Source organism: Schistocerca americana, chromosome 9 (assembly GCF_021461395.2).
Source record: "Schistocerca americana isolate TAMUIC-IGC-003095 chromosome 9, iqSchAmer2.1, whole genome shotgun sequence".
Classification (NCBI taxonomy): Eukaryota; Metazoa; Arthropoda; class Insecta; order Orthoptera; family Acrididae; genus Schistocerca; species Schistocerca americana.
Genome location: NC_060127.1, coordinates 39,329,813 through 39,348,230, shown reverse-complemented (window position 1 = coordinate 39,348,230; position 18,418 = coordinate 39,329,813). Strand labels below are relative to the sequence as shown.

At 39.8% G+C, this 18,418-nt stretch overlaps 1 protein-coding gene across 1 annotated transcript in view; it reads right to left on the bottom strand.

Moving 5' to 3' along the window:
* Positions 1-18,418, bottom strand: part of LOC124551100 (nuclear RNA export factor 1-like) — a 137,933-nt gene that overhangs the window by 85,885 nt on the left and 33,630 nt on the right. Inside the window, exons 6-8 of the mRNA XM_047126029.1 lie at positions 17,315-17,398; positions 14,441-14,545; positions 5,754-5,880 (exon numbers count right to left, since the gene is read on the bottom strand). Coding sequence (XP_046981985.1) covers positions 5,754-5,880; positions 14,441-14,545; positions 17,315-17,398 — 316 coding nt within the window. The remainder of the gene's footprint in view (positions 1-5,753; positions 5,881-14,440; positions 14,546-17,314; positions 17,399-18,418) is intronic.

Below are 18,418 nucleotides of genomic sequence, written 5' to 3'. Positions count from 1 at the left end.
GTAGGTGCATAAGTTCATAGTGTTTTTCCGTAAGTCTAATAAACACAATAGATACACATAACAGAGACTTTAGTCATCAACAATATATTCTCCTTCACTATTTACAACAGTCTGGAAATGCTGGGGTAACTTTATGATTTCGCAACTGTAGAAATCGTGTAGTTTTGAGGCAAAGAACTTGTCGAGCCATGTTCACAGCACGTTTTCATACAGAAAGGGATTTCCTTGAAGGTTGTTTGACACGGTGCAGAAAAGATGAAAATCTGAGGGTGTAAGATCAGGTGAATAAGGTGGGTGTGGAATGACTTCCCAAACATACTCTTATATAGTGTTGTTGGTGTTTTTTTTTCTTTCTTTTTTCTTCCAGTCTAGCAGAATGTGGGTGGGTGCTATTGTGGAGTAGCATCACTTCAAGCAGTCTTCCTGGTTGTCATTCTTGGGCTGTATCTGTCGAATGTCTCAGTTGTTGGCAATAAATGTCGGCAGTGATGGTTACACCTCAGAGAAGCAATTCATAGTATACCACACTGTTGCTATTCCATCAGATGCATAACATTATCTTCTGCACAACTTAAATCATAGCTAACACTTGGTTCAAGAATCATGAAAGAAGGTTATACACATGGAAGAATCCTGGAGATACTAGAAGGTATCAGATAGATTATATAATGGAAAGACAGAGATTTAGGAACCAGGTTTTAAATTGAAACTTCCTGGCAGATTAAAACTGTGTGCCCGACCGAGACTCGAACTCGGGACCTTTGCCTTTCGCTGCAAGTGCTCTACCATCTGAGCTACCGAAGCACGGCTCACGCCCGGTACTCACAGCTTTACTTCTGCCAGTATCTCATCTCCTACCTTCCAAACTTTACAGAAGCTCTCCTGCGAACCTTGCAGAACTAGCACTCCTGAAAGAAAGGATATAGCAGAGACATGGCTTAGCCGCAGCCTGGAAACATCCCCCAGCCTGGAAACATCCCGCGAAAGGCAAAGGTCCCGAGTTCGAGTCTCGGTCGGGCACACAGTTTTAATCTGCCAGGAAGTTTCATATCAGCATACACCCCGCTGCAGAGTGAAAATCTCATTCTGGAAGTTTCATATCAGCGCACACTCTGCTGCAGAGTGAAAATCTCATTCAGGTTTTAAATTCTAAGACATTTTCAGGGGCAGATGTGGACTCTGACCACAATCTGTTGGTTATGAACTGTACATTAAAACTGAAGAAACTGCAAAAAGGTGGGAATTTAAGGAGATGGGACCTGGATAAACTGACTAAACCAGAGGTTGTACAGAGTTTCAGGGAGAGCATAAGGGAACAATTGACGGGAATGGGAGAAAGAAATACAGTAGAAGAAGAATGGGTAGCTTTGAGGGATGAAGTAGTGAAGGCAGCAGAAGATCAAGTAGGTAAAAAGACAAGGGCTAGTAGAAATCCCTGGGTAACAGAAGAAATATTGAATTCAACTGATGAAAGGAGAAAATATAAAAACGCCATACATGAAGCAGGCATAAAGGAATACAAACGTCTCAAAAATGAGAGCGATAGAAAGTGCAAAGTGGCTAACCAGGGATGGCTAGAGGACAAATGTAAGGATGTAGAGGCCTATCTCACTAGGGGTAAGATAGATACTGCCTACAGGAAAATTAAAGAGACCTTTAGAGAAAAGAAAACCACTTGTATGAATATCAAGAGCTCAGATGGAAACCCAGTTCTAAGCAAAGAAGGGAAAGCAGAAAGGTGGAAGGAGTATATAGAGGGTCTATACAAGGGCGATGTACTTGAGGACCATATTATGGAAATGGAAGAGGATGTAGATGAAGATGAAATGGGAGACACGATACTGTGTGAAGAGTTTGACAGAGCAGTGAAAGACCCGAGTCGAAACAAGGCCCCAGGAGTAGACAACATTCCATTAGAACTACTGACAGCCTTGGGAGAGCCAGTCCTGACAAAACTCTACCATCTGGTGAGCAAGATGTATGAAACAGGCGAAATACCCTCAGACTTCAAGAAGAATATAATAATTCCAATCCCAAAGAAAGCAGGTGTTGACAGATGTGAAAATTACCGAACTATCAGTTTAATAAGCCACAGCTGCGAAATACTAACGCGAATTCTTTACAGACGAATGGAAAAACTGGTAGAAGCCAACCCCGGGGAAGATCAGTTTGGAATCCGTAGAAATGTTGGACCACGTGAGGCAATACTGACCCTACGACTTATCTTAGAAAATAGATTAAGGAAAGGCAAACCTACGTTTCTAGCATTTGTAGACTTAGAGAAAGCTTTTGACAATGTTGACTGGAATACTCTCTTTCAAATCCTAAAGATGGCAGGGGTAAAATACAGGGAGCGAAAGGCTATTTACAATTTGTATAGAAACCAGATGGCAGTTATAAGAGTCGAGGGACATAAAAGGGAAGCAATGGTTGGGAAGGGAGTGAGACAGGGTTGTAGCCTGTCCCCGATGTTATTCAATCTGTATATTGAGCAAGCAATGAAGGAAACAAAAGAAAAATTCGGAGTAGGTATTAAAATCCATGGAGAAAAATAAAAACGTTGAGGTTCGCAGATGACATTGTAATTCTGTCAGAGACAGCAAAGGACTTGGAAGAGCAGTTGAACGGAATGAACAGTGTCTTGAAAGGAGGATATAAGATGAACATCAACAAAAGCAAAATGAGGATAATGGAATGTAGTCGAATTAAGTCAGGTGATGCTGAGGGAATTAGATTAGGAAATGAGACACTTAAAGTAGTAAAGGAATTTTGCTATTTGGGGAGCAAAATAACTGATGATGGTCGAAGTAGAGAGGATATAAAATGTAGACTGGCAATGGCAAGGAAAGCGTTTTTGAAGAAGAGGAATTTGTTAACATCGAGTATAGATTTAAGTGTCAGGAAGTCATTTCTGAAAGTATTTGAATGGGGTATAGCCATGTATGGAAGTGAAACATGGACGATAAATAGTTTGGACAAGAAGAGAATAGAAGCTTTTGAAACGTGGTGCTACAGAAGAATGCTGAAGATTAGATGGTTAGATCACATAACTAATGAGGAGGTATTGAATAGAATTGGGGAGAAGAGGAGTTTGTGGCACAACTTGACAAAAAGAAGGGACCGGTTGGTAGGGCATGTTCTGAGGCATCAAGGGATCACAAATTTAGCATTGGAGGGTAAAAATCATAGAGGGAGACCAAGAGATGAATACACTAAGCAGATTCAGAAGGATGTAGGTTGCAGTAAGTACTGGGAGAAGAAGAAGCTTGCACAGGATAGAGTAGCATGGAGAGCTGCATCAAACCAGTCTCAGGACTGAAGACGACAACGACAACAACAACAACAACAACAACAACAACAACCACTGCTGTCACCCATCTACTCAACTCAAACAGAAGAATATGTCAGAAATGTTCCGATTTCTCTGCTTGGCACACCATTTTCTAGTGTCCACAGCTTCACTCACTATCTCCAAAAGACAAAATAATAGAATGTAAACTCAAACAACAACAGTGAACTGCAAATACAAAATGACGGTTAATAAATAAACCCGTAGCAACCAGAATACAACATGCAAAACAATAACACTACAAACTTATGCACCAACACTATAGAAATTTCTTCACCAAGCTCTGAATCACTATTGTTCAACAAAAACCCTATCTCACCATCATGTCAGGCCACCCCGAAAACAAACACACAGAGTGGAGGCGACAATACAGACATCAGTTGAGATCCTTCACTCCACATGAGAGGTGGTGCACATGGCAACAAAATGACTCAGCAATGTCATAAGGCAAGTAAAATTCTTTCCCTGCCAGTACGATTCACATATTTTATTCACAGTCCTATGTCACTGATCTTTATTTGGAGAAAATCTGTGTGACATATTAGCTGCGTTGCCCTTCTCCAAAGCGTTAAATTGATAACATTTAAGCCACCTAACAACTGTGCTGAAGCTCATTCCATTTGAATCCAAAGAGGTGCCTCGTCATTCCCCAGGAAATAAAAATCTTGGGGCACTCCGTTAGTGGCAATGGAGTCCATCCTGATCTAGAGAAAATAAGAACAGTCACAGATTTTCCAGCTACATGGCTACATGGAATGTGGTGGTTCTTACGGCAATTCATAGAATGGCTATACAATGGAAATGAACTTGACGGCGATATTATAGAAAGGGGAGAAGTAGTACATGAGAATCATATGGGAGATATAATGACAAACCTATTCCACCTGGTGTGCAAGTTACAGGGTGGATAATTAAACCTTTGCTACTTGAGAAGGCCTCCAATTAAAATAAATAATCATAGGACAACAAATCTTTGTAGAAACATCTGTAATGACATGCAGAAGAGAAATAACAAATAAACAATTTAAAGAATCACATTTTAATATCCACATGTGGGAGCAACACTTCTTAATTGTGTACCAAGTTTACATTCCAGGTTACGAATATTGCTCAGTGTCATGATCACCTGCATCTGTGACTGCCAGGAACTGCACTAGAGATATCAAGAAGAATGCAATAGTTCCAATAAGTTCAGACACTTACATGGTTGAATATTACAGAGACATCACTTTGAAAGGTCTGACACGAAATATTTATAGAGTAATGGAGTAATTGGTAGAAGCTATCCTTGGGGAAAATCAGTTTGGGTTTCAGAGAAATGTAGGAACACGTGGGGTAAAACTGAACATACGACTTACCTTAGAAGTTGTGCTGAAGGTAGACAAATCTATTTATAGCATTTGCAGATGAAGAGAAATGCTTTTGAGTGTATTGGCTAGACTACAGTTTTTGAAATTGTCAAAATAGCAGATATAACATTCAGGGAGCGAAAGCTTATCTAAAACTTGCAGAAAAACAAACCAAAGTGAAACTTGGTAAGACAAGTATTAAAAAACATATGGTTCACTGATGAAATTATAATTCTGTCACATCGGCGGAGGACTTGGAAAACAGTCAAACAGATCTGACATGGTCTTGATAGGAGGTTATAAGATGAATACCGACAAAAGTAAAATAAGTGTAATGGAACATAGTCGAATTAAATCGGGCAGTGCTGAGGGAATTAGGAAATGGGACACTAAATGTAGTAGAGGAGTCTTGCTGTTTTGGCAGAAAAATAACTCATCGCTGCATGCTGAAAAAGCTCGAAAATTGTAAATTTTTAAAGATGCCACGATCAAACAGTAGAGGCCAGCTCCACCAATGTGCCAATCGAGTAGGCCGCCTGGCAGTATTGTCGATATTACATCAAAACACACTGACAGAATGGGGTTTGTGGCACTAGTCATGGTCAAAGTGTGTGGAACAGCTAAAACTGGAACACAATGTGACCAAGAATGAAGTAACATTTTATACCTTGGAGCAGTTGCGTGCTACAAGAAACTCACAAGTTGCCTAGTAACCCACACTCAGTGCAGAGCAAGACAGGAAAAGCTGACAGGGAGAGTCATTGTATGTTAAGAAAATAACGAATCATGCATTTATTTTCAAGCTGTTGAATTATTCCTTTAATAGACTTGCAAATTAATGAATAACTAAGGAGTCTCTGTCAGGAGTTTGACAACTTTCGGTAAATAGAGAAGTGTCTGAGGGCCGTGGACTCCACTGTACACACAAATATTTCATGACTCTCCATAGTTGTTTGCAGAAACAATACAAATTTCCCTGAAAAGGAAGTCATAGAATGCATAAAATCTACATAAAGCTCTTAGCACTAACATGCATGTTGAAGGCAGATACTCACCAGGTATGCTAGCCAGGTATGAGAGGTCTAAAACTGTTTTCTCAGAACTGAGCCTTTTGCTAATAATTCTCTGCAAAATTGCAGAGAGGTTCATTTTCTTGGCATGAAGCTGGACTTTCAATTCAATCTACAGTCATTAAAAATATGTATTAGATAGCAAATATAAAACTATCAAAATTGGCTGAAAGAATAAAACACCACAGTAATTGATTACTTCATAGACAGATAAACTAAATAAATTTAAGTGGTTAAGATGTAAAGTGCTACTAATCACAATACAAAAATACTTAGATGGTTTCATGCAAAAGGAATGGTTGTAAATATTAAATACTACAGAAATAAATTAAATGAATGGTTTCACTGTGGAAGAGATGTAGATCATAATGAAAGTTTGGGCAACAATTTATTAAAATTGAAATTCCCAGAGAGTAGTAAAAATTTACAAGTTTACATGACAAAAAAACCCCCAGGTGATGAAGAGACTCAAAGAAGGCATGATAAGAGAAAGGAAATAATTCAGATAGTTAAAGGAGACAAAAATTTAATTTTGTAGGGGAGACTAGAATTGAATAGCAGGAAAAGGAAGAGAAGGAAAAACAGTAGAACACAGAATGAGGGAAAGGACTGAAAAGGGAAGACGTGTGGTAGAATTTCACACAGAGCTTAATTTAATCATTGTTATCACTTGGTTGAATAAGGTTGTACGTATGGAACAGGTCTAGAGACAATGGAAGGTTCCAGTTATATTATGTAATGGTAAGACAGATATTTCAAAACTAGATTTTAAACTGTGAAATTTTTCCAGGTGCTGATGTGGATCCTGTTCGTAATTTATTGGTACGGTCCTGAAAAATTCCCATTTTGCGATAAATATGAATATTGGTGCAAATTTTGCCTCAAAGTGTGGAAAAGTGAAATTACATAATATATACTATTTCATGATGAATTGTAACCAGATGGACCATTTTATCTTTGATAGACTGAAACAGCTTTATTTTCTCAATATAAAAATTGGAAATGTGTCCAATTTTCAGTTACTGGTATTCCACATCATCTTGTGTTTCCCTATTTGGACAGGTAATGTGTGTAAGAAAGCGTTTGCAAAGTAAAAAGTGCACAAATATAATCCATACCAGTGAAATCCATGCTCTGGTACCATAACAGTTGGTGGTTGAATGGTACGTACAATGTAACACACCACATAATGTAACGTAGTACTCAGCTGTGGCACCTATCATCTGAGAACAATAATACCTTTATGTTTGTCTGTGGGCTTAAGTTCAATGTGGACACTTTAACACGACAGTTTTAGATTGCATCACACATTTCGATTACACACTCCACCCCCTCAAAAAGATCAAAGGCAACTACAATCCCCACAACTATGTGCTGGCTCCGCTTTTGCAGAAAGAGGATGTAGGCTGGTGGCCTGAGAGAGGGTGGGGCAAACCATTTCTTCAAACTACTTCTCTCACTTCTATATCTACATTAATGTGCATACTACTCAAGCCGTTGTATGGTGCACAGTGGAGGGTTCCTTGCATCATTATGAGTCATTTCCTTTCCTGTTCCATACACAAATAGACTGAGGGAAAAACAATTGTCTATGTGCCTCCATTCCATCCCTAATTTCTCTTATCTTATCTTCACAGTCCTTATGCGAAATGCACAATGACCAGCAGTAGGATCATTTGCTGTCAGTTTCAGCTGCCACTGCTCTAAATTTTCTCAACAATGTCCTGCAAAAATAATATCACCTTACCTACAGGGATTCCCACTCGAGTTCACAAAACATCTCTGTAATACTCACTTTTTGATACAACTTACCAATAACACATCTAGCAACCCACCTCTGAACTGCTTCCGCATCTTCCTTTAATCTGACCTGGTGGGGATCCCACACATTCGAGCAATACTCGAGAATGGATCACACTAATGTCTATTACATAGTCTTCTTTACAGATGACGCACACTTCACTAAAATTTTCCCAATAAATCAAAATTGACCATTCATCTTCCCTTCTACGCCTTCCCGCCTACCATCCTTACAATCTTGCTCTATTTCGTATTCCTTTGCAACTTACACCTAGATATTTAATCTGTGTGACTGTCAAGCAGTACATTACTAATGTTGTATTTGAACATTACAGGATTGTTTTTCCTACTCAGCTGCATTAGCTTACATTTTTCTACATTTGGAGCAAGCTGCCACTCATCATACTAATTAAAAATTTTGTTTAAGTCATCTTGTATCCTTTTACAGTCACTCAACGACACCTTCCCGTACACTAAGCACCTTCAGTAAACAGCTGCTGATTGAATAAAAATCTCTCGGTGTACATGCCGCGTCAATTCAGGATTGACGCAGCATGTACACCGAGAGATTTTTATTCAAGAAATACGTCGTGAAAGACTTCGTAGCTGCAGATTGTTCCTCAACCAGTCTGTCAGATTGTTCCTCTATATAGAGAACAACAGTGGTCCTACTCCACTTCCCCGGGGCACAGCTGACAACAGCCTTGTCTCTGATGAACACTTGCCATCGAAGATGATGTACTGGGTCCTATTACCTACGAAGTCTTCAAATCAGTCACATATCTGGGAATCTGTTCCGTACTATTGAACCTTCATTGATAGCATCCAGTGTGGCCCCGTGTCAAATGCTTCCCAGAAATCTGGAATCTGCCTGTTGCTCTTCATCCACAGTTTGCAGGATATCGCTTGCCAAAAGGGCAAACAAGTTTCACAGGAGTGATGCTCTCTGAATCCATGTTGGTTTGTGGACAGAAGCTCTACCATCTCAAGGAAGTCTATTAAACTGAACTGAGAATATGTTCAAGAATTTTGCAGCAAACCGATACTAAAGATACTGATCTGTAATTTTGCATGCCTGTTCTTTTACCCTTCTATGTACAGCAGTCACCAGCGCTTTGTTCCAGACACTTGTGACTTTGCACTAGGTGAGAGATTTGTGATAAATGCACACTAAATAAGAGGCCAATGCTGTAGAGTAATCCTTGTAAAACAAACTGGGATTCTATCCGGGCTTCACGACTTATGTGCTTACAACTTTTTTTCTCTATGGCAGGGGTGCTTATTACATGTCAGGCGGTGGCAGTTGTTGTACGACTGGGGCACTGATCTTTTCATACACACACAAATCTCTAAGAACTTTTGTCTGTCATCATTTGTTTCTCAGCATTTTCCAAATTTTGTATTAAGCCACGGCAGGTCTTTTCCATCCTTAGTCCACTTACTCGGCACATAAATGTCCAGAGAGTGATTTACAATCCGTTTACACTTTGCCCATTAATCTTCTACATCCATCACTTTGGAACTAATGATGTCCATACATTTTCCAAGTGGGATGCTAACTAGTAATTATCTGCTCTTTCTACCAAAATTCAAATATTTTAAACTTTGTAGCTTCAAACAGGGCTTACCTTATCAACTATGTCAGTATACAGACAAGGCTTAGAGATCGTGCTGTCATAGTAGTGACAAAGATTTTTCAACCTTCTTGGGATGAGAGGACGATGCACAACACCACTACATCATCAATGCTTTTGACTCCAGTTCCCAATGGTGGCATTTTTTTGTTACCTGCAACAATGTGCTCAAGGAAGGTATTGCCTTCAACATTGAAACTTAGTAGGTGCTTCAGGCAAACAGTCATCCCGTTTTATTTTTGTTCAGCATTCAACGTGCAGGGTATCCATTAGCTCAAGACTTTATGGTAGCCTAACTCCTGCCAGATAATGTCTTGCACACTTATGAAGTTGATGTCATGATTATCTGCCACCGCACAAATGGTTACCTGCCTGTCCACCTAACTGCACCATCTACTGCCTGCTTGTTGTTGTCCACAATGGAAAAGGTCGGCCACCCAGATTGATCTGCATCTCGTGTCGAATCCCGACCAGTACTGAACTCGGCACAACATTCCACAATGACAGTTTCCGATGGACGTGCTGCCCCATACATATTCTTGCATCTCCTATGGCTGTATATTAGTTTTTGTCATTTGGCAGCCAAGAAAATAATAATAATTTTAAAAAAACATGTCGGTCTTGTCTGGATGCTTGGTAATAATGTCACTGTAGTTTTATGTTCTGCATTAACCCCCCCCCCCCCCCCCCCCACACACACACACACACACACACACACACACACACACACCGGAAAGACACAAATGCCACACTAATTCCTTGCCAACATGTTGGTGCTCATATATCAGCATTACAGTTGCGCTATGTTGCATATACACTGCAGCAATGCCCTCAAACAGAAGCTTTTTGATTGTCCATTATACATTCCATACCTGCTAAATGTTTCAGAACTTTCTACTTTGGGTTTCCGCCAGCGCTCAGTTTCGAGAATAATTTGAGCGTGTCAACTTTCCTGGAGGGCAGTAAATTCAGGAACTTTGTTACAGATACTTCAACAGCTTAGCGTTAAAGCTTTTTGACAGTCAAAGTATCTTTACTTAGTATGCAGTCCGATTTTGTTCCCAGTGTATCGAGTGGTGAACATTCGTGAGACGACTCAAACCACTGCCTAATCCAAGGAAAACCAATGTGCAGTCCACAAGTACTCTGCTACCCAGTGGTATTTTGTAACTGCTACCTTCATAACTGCAGTGAGTACAGTCCAGACATTATTATCAAATAGTTTTTCTAAATCTAATGATATAAAAGTAGATTTTCCTTTCTTCAACCTTAAATTTATACGATCAGTATTCCTTTGAATGTTTCTACCTTCCTCTCGAACCGAAACTGATCTTCAGCCAGGTTGGCTTCTGCCAGCTTTTGTCAATACTTTGCAGTATGACTTACTAAACTGATCGTTCTTACAATGGGAACTCCACGTTTCATATCCTCCCTCATTTTCTTTATCCATCCTATTTGTTGTTTCATGTTCCTGAGTTTCTTTATAATTTTTCTTGATAATCTGGTTTCTGGTGTCCTCATACTGTGACCAAGAACAGAGATCCTTTTTTCTATATAGTATCTGTAAAGGGTTCTGGCTCATTGTACATCACTTCATTTGGCACTATACACCATTTCCATCCTTTTGATATTTTTTATTTATGGATGTTCTAGCTACTCTTCTCTCTAATTTTAGAATTTTGTTGATTCTGTTTTTCTGGGTGACTCTGAAAAGAGATTCACTTCTGTATGTCACCTCGGTTGAACAAACATCTTGTAAAGTTTTAATTTAGTTTTGACTGACAGACATTTTTACTGTATGACCACGTTTGTTTTTATTTGCCATTCAGGTTTCTCAACCAAGTCGTATTTAAAAATTTCTCCTAGGTATTTAAACTGTTCACTGTTTTTACCTTCCTGTTATTTACTTTTATGTGGTTGATTGCTAGTGGATCTCCTACCATTACCTCAATCTTTTCGAATGATATTCGGAGTCCTATTTTTTGTGCAGCATTTTGTAGGCCTGTTATTTGATTTCTGACTTCTTGACTGTTATTAGGTAGTAACGCTAGCTAGTACTGCAAAGTCATCTGCAAATTCCAAGTAATTTAATTTTATTTCATCTTCTTTGGTTCTAATTCTTATGTTTTTAGAATTTTCCATGTACCATTCCCTCATGACATACTAAAGTGCACAGTTGAAGAGTAATGGCAATAAACCATCTATCTTAACCTTCTCTTAATTACACATGGTTCAGATATTCTCCTCTGAACTTTACTTTAGATTTGGTGTTTGTTGGAGTAAAGTTTATCAATTTAATGAATTTGGGATGGAGACCAAAACTGCTTAGTAGCTTCATCACTGAAGATCTGTAGATACAATCATCGAAGTCTACAAAAGTTGTAACTTCTTGTTTTTGTCTTCTTTTGTAGTAATCCGTTTCCAATTTAAAAGTGATTACCTGTTCTGGACAGGTTCTCTAGGGTCTAAATCCACCTTGATATTCTACTCCTTCCAGTTCAGGCTGATGTTTATGACAATTGCACAGAATTCTTGACATGACTTTATATGAGATATCAAAAAGGGAAATTCCTGTATAGTTGTCCGGATATGATTTGTCTTCTTTTTTGTGTAATGGATGGATTACAGCTGTAGTCCAATCTTCCAGTAGTTTTTCCTTGTTCCACACTTTCAGTATACATTGGTGTAATGATATTTTCACTGGTTCAGCTGCATATTTCCAATGTTCTGCTAATGTCTGAACTTCTACACTTGCTTTTTAGTTTTTGGGCTCTTCCAAAGCTTTGTAAACTTGATGGATTTTTGGTGGTTTATACTTTCTACTGGTGTTTTAATAGGGGTATCAAATGGCTCTGAGCACTATGGGACTCAACAGCTGAGGACATCAGTCCCCTAGAACTTAGAACTACTTAAACCTAACTAGCCTAAGGACATCACACACATCCATGCCCGAGGCAGGATTCGAACCCGCGACCGTAGCGGTTGCACGGTTCCAGACTGAAGTGCCTTGAACCACTCGGCCACGTCGTTAAAAGGGGTATCCATGGTTATTTGTAATATTTCTGGAGGATCGCTGCAACTCAGTAATTTTTTAAAATGTTTCTGCTAAAAATCCTGTATTTTTCTATTGCTATAGGCCATCTTATTATTGCTGCTCCCACACAGGATTTCAATCAGAATTGGCAATCTTATTATTGGAGCACCATTACACCATTTTAATCATAATTCTTATAAACAAATATTATCTAGTTCAAGTATTACTTTCTCATGTATTGTTTACATGTAAGAATTTACTCCATTACAGTTTCAACCAAGAGGGTCAGTTGTGCAGTGCCTAGGCGGAAACTATAATACCCATTGTCCATATATGCTGACAGTACTAATTACAGTATAACCCCACTTTTATGTTCCTGGAATTAATGTTTTCCTGCTGTTTACAACATTTTTTATCGCTCCCATCAAATTTCCTATGTCCACAATGTTAATTTGCACCCAATATTTATAATTTTCCCACAATCTACCCTTTATGAAAAAATGTTTATGGAGAAAAACTGACATAAAATGATGCTGGCATGATGTTGCCGGCCAAGTAGTGTTTACAAACATTACGTGCTTAAGTTTCTTGACACTAGGGTGCTCTACTCAGCAGACTTCAACCATTAAATGTGTAAAAGTTGGAATAATTTTTGTCGTATCTCCTGCCACTGCCAAATTCTACAATGCGTGGTGGCTGATGGGAGTAGCTAGGTTCGTTCGAATATAATATGACCAATCACAACCATTTCCAAACCGTCTTGGCGTGTTTTGTCTTTTGTCCACTTGTAGTGCTAGTAGACACTTTCAAGCACTTTGCGTTGCTCAAATGATTTAAACATAGTGCCAATTACGTATTTTTTTGTGCTGAGCAAAATGTGTTTTAAGAACTCTCGTTGTCAAGTGCAGTATTTACGTATGTATTTTTTGTGATGTCACACAAACAATGTGAGTGACAGTTTTTGTGTGTGGTTTTCTACGTGACTGAGGAGGCACAGTACTGGAAAACCTCAAACAGATGACTACAGTCCAAGAGGCTCAGAACAACACATATGCAAACACCACACAAAATTCTTATGTAAATATTTGCACTTGACAATGAGAAAAAATTTTCAAAACACACTGCACTAAGCATGAAAAAATACGTAACTGGTGCAGTGTTTCATAATTAAAAAATGAATGACAGCTGCAGGCTTTCCAAAAACATCGATTATGATGTATGAAATTGAGCCAAAAGCTTCTACTTCCCAGACAGTCATCTTTTATCATTACATCAACAGTTTTCATTAGATAATAAAGTCCCTGACAAAAGTATTTTTATGCCTATTATGTGCACATACACAAAGTGCAAAAAAATAATGGGGTATCCTATACGTAACTCTTACAGCTTAAAACGTTATTTCCCACATTTTACATTTTCCTGCATTTTACTCCATTTTTTTTGAAGTCCCTTAAAAAGTGTATAAGCAGGGTTTCACTGTAATTACATTTGCAACAGTGAGTGAGGTTTTCGAAGAAATATGCCTATACAAAAGTAGTAGTCAACGAAAATGTCTGAGAAGCCCTGGGCCAGACCACAGTGAGGAAGGTCAACCGGCATTTCGCATCCTGTCAATGATGAGCTCATTAGAGATTGACTACAAGCACGGACTGGCGAAGGCTGGTGAATCAAATCAGCCATGTCATTTCAAATGGACTGACTCAGCACTCACCTGAACTGATTTAGGGAAAAACAGAGAAAATCAAATCTGGATGGCCAGATGGGCATTTGAACAGCCACTGTTTGGTGTACGAATCCAGCTATCATTACTACGCCACCCACTAGGTGAGAAAAATTTAGAGAAAAATGGAATAATGGGCAGGGAGAATGGTGGTGGTGACGGATGCAGTACGATAATAGGCAAGCTTTAAAGTGGTTTCAGTAATCCATAATAGGAATCTGTATAGTGAACTGACATGCAGCAATTGCTCTCTATAGAATGGCATAACCGTCAAAACAGACCAACGAAGTTTTTAAATAAGGTAACACCCACTGGTAAACATTGACTACCTCTGAACAGCACCTTTCCTGATAGAGCCAATGTCGCTATTTTATCAGCAGCTTGGAATTTTATCCAAATTTAAAGTCACCGAGAGCTATTTTTACAAGCAAGTCACTGTCAGTTACACATACTAACAGTAGACCAAGGGCCATCAAAAACTTACCTCAGTAGACATGTATGGCACTTTAAGGTTCTTTTTGAACAATGCAATGAGGGAAGTACTGCAGTTATTCACTAGGAATGTTATATGTCCATCTTCCATGTGAAACTGTAAAAATAGTACGTATAGTTATGAGAAAACAAGACTATCTACTACTATGTGTTTGCAATAATTCCACAATATTATGCAAAAATAATATTATTAAGAAAAGGCTAGGATTGCTACTAACCATATAGTAGAATGAAGAGTTGCAGGCAGATGCAACAGAAAGACTTCTATACATTCAAGATTTCAGAGCCAAAAGACCTCCTTCTGAAATAGACAAAACACACACACACACACACACACACACACACACACACACCACCACCACCACCACCACCACTGTCTCTGGCAACTGAACCCAGACTGTGACGGACTGTGCAGGATGGGAGAAGCAATCTGGGTGGTTGGGGTAAGGAGGAGGCTGGATCTGGAGGGAGGGGGAGGAGGGATAGCAGGGTGGGGGAGGAGGAAAGTTAAGTGTTGCTTATGGGAGCATACAGGACATTGTGGGGAGAGGGTAGGGCAGCTAGGTGCAGCTGGGAGGTTAGATGGATGGCAGAGAGCAGGACATGACTAGAGAACGTCTAACTCACTATCCTTCCCACCCCACCCACAGTGGTATTTCGCCACCCACCAAACCTCCACAGTACCCTTATCCATTCCTATTCCACCGCTGCTCCCAAGCCCTTGTGTCATGGCTCATATCCCCATAACAGACACAGATGCAATGCCTGTCCTATACATCCTCCTACCACCACCTACTCCAGTCCAGTCACAAGCATCACCTATCCCATCAATGGCAGCACTACCTGTGAAGACAGTCACGTGATCTACAAGCTAAGCTGCGACCACTGTGCTGCATTCTACCTGGGCACGACAACCAACAAGCCATCTGTCTGCACAAATGGTCGCCGACAAACTGTGGCCTTGAGACACAACTATCCAGTTGCTGCGCATGCTGCCCAGCACAATGTTCTTCACTTCAATGATGGCTTCACAGCCTGTATGATCTGGATCCTTCCTACTAACACCTGCTTTTGTGAATTGCAAAGGAGGGTACTCTCCCTGCAATATCCCCTACGCTACTTAACACCCCCTGGCCTCAGCCTTTGTTAGTCACTGTCCTTCACTTGCCTATCCCTTTCCCTGATGCCACTCCGGCTTTACACAACCTTCTATTCCACCAACGGACCCACAGCCTTTTTACTTCTCCCCCCCCCCCCCCCCCCCCACTACTCCTACCCACTGTCAAATCTCCTGACTGCATCTAGCTCCCCTACCCTCTCCCCTCGTCCCTGTATGCTCCCACAGGTAGCACTTTAATATCCACCAACTGCTATCCCTCCCCGTCCTCACCCCAGCTTCCTCCTTACACCCACCACCCAGACTGCTTCTCCCATCATGCTCTGTTGCTTGCAGAATGGCCTGGGGGGCCAGGGACAGTGGTCGTGTATGTATGAGTTGTTACTGCATGCAGTGCATATGTGTATGTTGTCCAAAAGAAGGCCCTTTGACTGAATGATTACTTGTTTAACAGTCTTCTCGTTGCGCCTGTCTATGACTCAACATCTTCACTATATGATGAATAGCAATTTACCCTTTTGTTATACTGTCACTATTAAATCCTGGATATTCAACTGTTTAAAAATAATATTAGGTCTACAACTTTGCTTCTGCTATTTTTTCTCAGCTTAATTGTTAAAAACTTACAAAAAATTTACTATTCAACTTATTGGCCATCACCTTCTCTCATCTTTCAGGCAGCATACAAACACTGTGGAGATAGAAATAGGGATTCTTTGAGGTGATCCACAAATTGATTCAATTTTGCACTTGCTCATACGACCAGAAGTGCTGGTCAGCCAGGCCGTTTGGCATTGATGAAAAAAGTCGAAAAAGGTAGTAGTCAGAGGGAGGAATCCCTGGAGAATAAAGCAGATGGGAAAGGACTTCCCATTTCAATGTTTCCAAGTGTGTTTTGACATGCTTTGTGACATGGGGTTGAGCACTGCCACGGCGCAAAACCGCCTATTCGTAGCTTTTGCTATATTGCAGCCATTTGTCTGTCAGTGATCGTGTGAAACGCACAAAATGTTTTCGATAATGATCTACTGTGATTGTTTCCGTAACTTCAAACACCTCTCTTCCACTGCCATGCCAGACTTCTACATCAAAATCATTGTTCTTGAAGCACTGAAACCATTCTATGCATGTTCTTTCAAAAATAGGTACCTCACCAAAGGTGTTGCCCAACATTTTATGAACCTCAAGCACAGATTTCTTCGTGATAAAGCAGAAAATTAAAACTTTCTGCAAATGACAGGAATTCAGCTTGTAAGTTGACATATTCAATCGAGTATAAATTAATGATGTAATCATAACTCAGTTAATATTTTGATGGTGTTATGTTTACAAATGCCTACAAGTACAGTATGATACTTGTGACTTACTACCTGCACCACCACTAGCAACTACTATCATCTACTGCAAAATGGCAGAAGCAAAGTTGTAGACCTAATATATGCAAAATATCATCCACTTTACTAAGAACCGCAGTTAAAGGGGCATAATGTATTACTACAGAGAATAGAAAGAGTTTGCCTGCAGAAAAGGCTTTTACTTGGGCTTAAAAATACTCACTGTATTCAAAAATAGTTATGGTTCTTGTACAAATCCCTGCAAGAACCTACCACTGCAACCATGAATTGTTGTGTGGATATAGGATAGGAAAAAAATATCACTGTATACCACTCAAAGATTCCTTCCAAGCATAACATTAAAATTCAAAATCAAGAGTGGAAAAAAATTATCTGCCTGCAGTTATGAACTTACAAAATATGGAATAAGCCTCAGCGGAGAAATGTGCCGGTTGATGGCATTAAGAACAGCTACTCTGTCATCCACAGTTTGTTTCACCTGGAAAAAATGCAATAATCGCATATAAATGTAGGTTAAATTATGGCAACACCAGGTTTCAATACACTAAAATATTCGTTATGAATAGTCATAAAGTTTTAACGTATCACAATGAAAAATTTGATACAAGATCGTGAAAAACACACTTCTCTACATATCTGTCCTTCAGTGTAACACAATTTTCCCAATGATGGATGACTTGCTGAAGACCTCAGCTGCAGAGGTCTGCTCTTTGGTCCAGTCAAATGGTGCTCAGAAGGACCAAAGAGTGGAAAGTTATGTAGAAGTTGTTTTGACAAGATTTCTATATGTTTTTGAGGGGGATGAGTCCAAATTTTCAAAGTTTCACCAAAATCCTGCCGTGGAAATGTGTCAAAAATGGAGGTAGCCACAAAAAATGGGATTTCTGCAGATTTTCTACTTATAACTCTGAAATGGCACAATTTACAACAAATCTCACTACTTATGAAAATAGAGAGGATAAAATTTTCCATAAAACAGAGCTTAGTGGCTTTTTCAGTCAGACAAACCATAGGACACATAGCGCATGTTGAAGTCAGTGCAATTTCAAAACTGAGGGAATGAGCTACCTCAGGACCTCTCCCACGGGCCTTTTCATTGCCAAATTCCATCCTCCAGCAGCGTCATGATGTCATTGGAACAGTTGGTAGTTGATATTTGCCATGGTGGAGGGGCACGACATTTGTGAGATGGCATGACCTCCCCCTCCTGACAAGAGAGAGGCCAGTTTTTTGTCAGTCTCCTGCGGCTGCAACTGGATACAAGTTCACCCTCGGATGGTTGCTTAACACAGGTCTGTGTCCAGTAAATTTAGTTTAAATGTATAAAATGGTCATATATAATAAGTTCAAGTGAGATGCGTGTCCTATGTGATGGTGTACAGGATGGTGGGAGAAAAAGTGTCATCACACAAACCAGAAGTGGGATCAAAGAACGTTCTTGAATCAGGCCGGTAGAGGAAGCTTGGGGGGAGCTGCATTTTTGAAGGGCAAAACTGTG